The 6,000-nt window shown below is 44.4% G+C and overlaps 1 protein-coding gene across 2 annotated transcripts in view; it reads right to left on the bottom strand.

Moving 5' to 3' along the window:
• Positions 1-6,000, bottom strand: part of LOC109471760 (leucine-rich repeats and immunoglobulin-like domains protein 3) — a 48,587-nt gene that overhangs the window by 31,683 nt on the left and 10,904 nt on the right. For both annotated transcript variants that reach the window (XM_019771119.1, XM_019771127.1), the window contains exons 3-4: positions 3,314-3,385; positions 642-716 (exon numbers count right to left, since the gene is read on the bottom strand). In XM_019771119.1, the coding sequence (XP_019626678.1) occupies positions 642-716; positions 3,314-3,385 (147 nt within the window). The remainder of the gene's footprint in view (positions 1-641; positions 717-3,313; positions 3,386-6,000) is intronic.

Raw genomic sequence — 6,000 nt, 5'->3', positions numbered from 1 at the left:
GCCAAATCCAGGAGATCATGACCCCCCTGGGTTTCTTGAGATGTGCCTGATGATTGATGGGCCGTAGTTTTTGCAGGTGGTCAGCACCAAGCTCCCCTAGCTACTACTCCCTGCTGGGCTGTGCTGGAATGCCAGGGAGCATCACTATAGCTGAGTATCCTGGGGGGATTCTGCTATGAAGTGGTGCATAAAAGGTGAGTTTATCACATGCCACTGGGCATCAAGGCTGGACAGCTACTGTTTAGCCTGTCTAGGCTAGTGTTAGAAATACCCATCTGCAGTCTGCATTTTGCAGAGACATTTTCAATATTGCAGAAGCAACCTGCAATTTTGCAGACTGAAATAAAAATCAGGATAGGGGTTCAATTGTGTCTGTATAATATTGCTTAGGAGCTTTTGAGCTTACTACTGACTTCATGATATATTACTAGTTGTGTATGTTTGAAATTGCATGTATAATGTTTGCCAAAATGCAATTTTGTATGGGTTTTAGTAAGGGCAAAAATACACATTTTTGGTTACGTCTCGAAAACTGATACCAGCTGGTTATTTTCAACAACTGCTCCCCACCCCTTGATACTGAATAAGTCATGACGGTATATAAAGATACTTCTAAGTTTAATAATGTATGTTATACTTACAGGCTAAGAACGGTGAGGTTTGGAGCAAAGGCGCCAACATTCACGAATTCCGTCAGATGATTGTGGTCAATTTTCCTGCAAAAAAACAGATAGAAAAAAAAGACACATTAAGTACAGTTACCACAAGCACATTCAACATCTTTTCAATTCTTTGTTACATCTTATAAATATCTTTCATCTTTGTTCTTCAATGTTCAGACGGCGCATGATCGATGACTTTGCCCTCCAGCTTCATAACTCATCTTTAGAACATGTGGAAACATAAGGTCAAAAGCTATGAAAATTTAATGGCCGCGCCAAGGACTGTGAGATATTCGTGAAGGCAGGTTTTGTTCAGAGAGGAGACTCAATGTCAGACGGTAACATTGACTGATATGAATAGTTAAACGAAAAGACACACACTTTAAGAATGTTTCCTGGTATATGTCCAGATAACCAGGCATGACAAATGCATACAAGATAAAACAGATCAATGCCTACAGGGCTAGTAGCTATATATTTTAAGACAGACAAAAAAGAAACATGCTTTGTTCTGTTATTTTATATCCTTCACACATGTTGTTGGCTATATAATGGCACTACCAAAAAGCTTGCAAATGTCTAAGCATTTTTCCTGTCTTTCAGAATCAGATGCAGTGGGGGAATCGGAGGATTTCGCTGACCACAGGCAATTCCCCAAATACCCTGAAGTGCGACTGTGGAAATTAGTGGTCATTTGGCCACCTGTTCCCGGGCCCCGGTGCCAGGCACCCTGACGCCGCCAGGATACCAACAATATTGGAAACTTGTCCAAATGGCTGACATCGCGCAATTCTTCCCAAATTACCCTCGGCAAAATTGGACGATTTAGAATGTGGCTCGGATAGCCAATCGATAGCCGGGCGGCCCAATCCTCTCGACTTGACCACTCGGTGTGACCTCGGACGGACACCGCCAAGGAGGACATGAAATATAGCCTAGGGAAAAAGCGTTCGGGCCCACTTTACAAAGCTGCGGGGCACTCCATCCTGGTGCGGCCGTAAGCCTATATCAGTATGTATTACCCCCTTGATTGGGATATGATTGCCTTACAGAGGATCCCACTCTTGGCCAGACTCCCCGTCCATACATACCAAGTAATGGGGAAGACATCAGGGAGTCATTAAATGATGCCGGCGTCCAATAATCAGAAAATAAAAGATACGCAGCCACACTGGCATCACAATCTGGTAGTAGACCCGGCGAATCGCGGCCTGTAACAGTTTCTTCTGCAAATAGCGAATTCTCGGCTGCCCAGATTTTCTACAGCACTGGTCTTGAATAATAATTTATTTTCTCCATGTAAAATTTCTAGAATTAGAAGAGAAGGTATGTATATAGCTGTTACCAAATTCAATGAAACCGATGAATTTCAATAAATTCTGTCACTGTCTTTCCGAATTACTGTGACCAAGGAGTATTTGAATTTTCTGATGGCATATTCGAACAGCCCATTTTGAATGCATATAATAAATGCACAATAACGATCAATCACACCATATTGTGATACAAACCAATATTGGTTATAACTGAGCTTAGTCCCAGATTAAATGCGCTTTATCTTCCCACCAAGGCCTTGTCTGAGGATTATTCCGCAACCCTTCGTTTGACCCCTGACCCCCGCTCCATTGTAAGCCATTCCGCCGGTCACCCCAATCATACGGCTGGCGTGCTCGCCTTCCGAACGCCGAGCGAGCGAGCGGTGGGGGTAAATCGGGAAACCCGATCCATAAAACGGGATGTCACCCTTGGGTCCGCCTAATGACCCGCCATTGCCGGGGAAAAAATACTTCCGAGAAAGGACGGAGGGATAGGGACCTGACGGTTAGAAAATGTTCTGAGCCGTGTGAAGTGTGGTGAGACGTAGGGTCAGTGTACATGGGCCGATATGGATCACACCGCTTTCCCTGCCTCAGTACCCCTTTTTTTCCACAAATGATTTTGTAAGCACCAAAAGAACTAGACTCCATTATGGGATATGCTAACGGATCACTGGGATATGTTTTCCAATATGCCCTTGGCCTTGGTCTTCGCTAGAACAAAACAGACGGTATTCTCCAATCCCCCCCCCCCTTTTCCCCTCCTGCCCTTGGACTAGCCCGCTGCACCCTGAACTTTGGAGCGCAATAACATGTGTCATTTTCTTTTACGATGTAAAGGGAAACCTTGTACGCATTTGATGAATAACCTGCTCGCATCACGGATCAATCAAAACGCACCGCAGTGGATACAAAGGTAGGTAAGGCCACACCAATTTAATTTGTTGGTTCTCGGATTCGCCTCTTCGTTTTTTTCTGATTTGCAAAAAAAATAAAAATTTGATTCTGGTCCTGAATCAACTGAAAAATGCTCATATTTTGCCCCCAACAGTTGAGGAAAGTCCTTTTCTTCCTAGTTGTTACAATTTTCCCATCTATCATTGCAGTGGTTTGATTAAAAGTTCAAAATTCAATGTTTGAATTTTAACCCAGCCTGGTGTGTTGCCTTCATGGCTCCTATCGTACCATTTTGGGCCATAATAGGATGCCCAAGCCTGTTTTTATTTTTATTTATTTTTCGCCCGCCCGCTCCATTATTTTTCTAGAAAAATCCGTTAACCAAGAAATTAAATTGGTGTGGCCTAAAGGAGGTAATGATGAAAGTGAGCTACTTACAATTCCCGCAGTCCCTTGAGATCTCGGAACACACTGGCATTTAGTATTCTCAACTGGTTATTGCTCAGATCTCTGTGAAATGGGAAGAAAGGAAGAGAGAAAAAAAAAAAGGTCAGGCATGATGGATTACCCTAGGATGGGAATCTCACATAAATTAGCATTTCTTCCCTAGCGTGTCGTAAAAAGGTAATGCCCCAGGGGTAATAAAGCCCCATGACTGATGAGGCGACAGCTGACAATGATAGATATCGTACCCGCTAAAACCCCACCCTTTTCTACCTTCCAGCATATTGAGTGAACAACCGACTCAATGTCAAAGAGGTTACACTGTACACGCCGTTTTGTAACTTACATCAATCACCTGATAACGTCACATAATCAACACGATATACACGGAAAACAGTTACTCAAAATACTGACAAATAACATGAAGATACAGTTTTAACGACACAATGCAGAAATAGATATGCCATGTAAATATAGACAAATAATATAACATTGCTATCATTGAATAAATTATTCATTTTGCCTGAGTACCGCACTAGGTTTGGCTGCTAGATACTTTATCGCCCCCTTATTCACCCAATATCAAACCTTGGACAGGCTAACAGAAGCCAGTTTGCTCCTTAGTACTTCTCCTTATCTGCCTAAGGACACAAGGATTAACAGACAGAAGCGAGGGGAACAGTTTAATAAAGATAGAACACTGTTGTTGTAATCAAGATCTTCACGCATATTGTACGCTTTGTTTCGTCTGGCTGCCGGTTTACCGGCCTTATCTCCAGTCGATCTGATAGTCTGACCCTCTAACTGCGAGCGGCAAGTATTCGCCGCGACATGCCGCGACTGTTTGGTAGCCTGGGCAAACTGCAGGAAGGCGCAAAATAGGTTCCTTCGCAACACATACCTCTGTGTGTATGGCCCAAATCAGGCATATTTACTGTGGACCGCTTGGGGCAGTATCGTCGTGTTCAAATAGACAGAGGAGGCAAAGGTAAACTTGTTCTGGGCAATACACACCTGTACTCTGCGAAAGCAGGTAACAATCCGACCGCCACAATGGCGGAAACACAACGCTTTTCAGGGAGATAGACCACATGTTTCACATCTTCACCTATCATAAACAACACACTGACACCCTCAGTCAATGCCAGGCAATGTGAACGTGACACCCAGAGCCAACACAAGGCTTAGCTGAAGTGTATATTGTGGGCTGGAGCGAGTCACAAGAAAGTTGCCAACGTGCCCCAACTACCTGCCCGTGGAGAAAAGAGGCATTGTGAACGTGTTACAAATGAAAGAAGGAATGGCAATACAAGGCCCTTCTTATCTGGGTCCTTTGTCCCACCAATTAGAATTGCTGCAGGTCTACAAGCAGGGCCTTGACAGTGTTCAAACAAGCCTGCTTCCATACCACCTGACCAAACAGGCTCTATAGCCTATTCACAGATAACACGTGCTGGACGACTGCACTCTGCGCGGGTGCTAGCCAAAGTCAAGTCGCCAACAAAACAGCCAGCTACTCCCCTCCCACCCTGGTAATATACTGGCAACGCAGGAAGCTTCAATGAAAACAAACTGGTCAGATTTATTCCCCACACTTGACATCCACTTCAGCACACCTGTTTGGGGATTGTTGACGGTACTTTAAGGTTTTTTTACGGCCGGCGGGGCTGACGGAAAACCCTCACCTGGCCGTGGTGGGCAGGTGTCTCTCGTCAAGTGTTTGGGGATGCCTGAACCCCTCCCCGGTTTCCCTGACTTCCGCACAGCCAGGACAGATGGGGTATCACCAAACTGCCGACCAACACGAACGAACTTTGCGACCCGACCAAATCGCCAGGTTGTACAACAAACACCGTTTGACTCCGAAGAGGAGCTAGAAATTTGGGAAATATGATATTAACGGCATTACCGTCGCCCGCCGGCCCGTAACCCGCTTATCACATCCCCCGTCTGCGTAATTGCATTAGGAAGTCTCACAAATCATTTCGTCAATTTTCACTCGCGATCCCGTTAAGATGGACCCGGCGGTTGCAAATTCGATTACGCGTCTTGTTTCTGGATAAAAATTTGATGAGCTCCGCGATGATGCCAACAATTTGGTGTCTTATCCAGCTCATCGCCAATTCTACAAGATTACATATTACACAGATTTACCTTCACAAACTTATTAGTGGTAATGTTATCTATGGGACGGATCCCTGATCATTTTTATGCACAGCACAGCTCTCTCTAGCACTCACCTCACTACAGCAGAGTCCTAATACAGAGTGCCTATACAGAGTCTGCAGCCCCAAACAGTATAAACTGCCTCATTAGTATTGCACTGCACATTGTGTACCGTAACATTTGTGCCCTGGATTAACTCTAAAAGCATTTTATTGATGAGATCTGCCAAAACTTCCCACAAAAAATCCTTGAAAATACTTGGATCACTGTGACCGTTGTCGGAATGTTGGAATCTGTGAGGATGTCTCTTTTGTATTCTAGGTTCGTGGGAGCAAACATTGGCGGGGTATAGGTCTATACTCTACTTCATTCAAAGGGCAACCATGCAAACTGATATATATTACCCCGGGCTCACGAAAAACAAGGCTGGGAGAGTTGGAGGCCTTTTTAAAAGGGTCAAATCATTGTTATGCAAGCGAAGTATACATTGTTGTATATACATGGTCTTCCAACAC

The sequence above is a fragment of the Branchiostoma belcheri genome, unplaced genomic scaffold (assembly GCF_001625305.1).
Source record: "Branchiostoma belcheri isolate BF01 breed outbred unplaced genomic scaffold, Haploidv18h27 scaffold10, whole genome shotgun sequence".
Lineage (NCBI taxonomy): Eukaryota > Metazoa > Chordata > Leptocardii > Amphioxiformes > Branchiostomatidae > Branchiostoma > Branchiostoma belcheri.
This window is presented reverse-complemented; position numbering and strand designations above follow the sequence as displayed.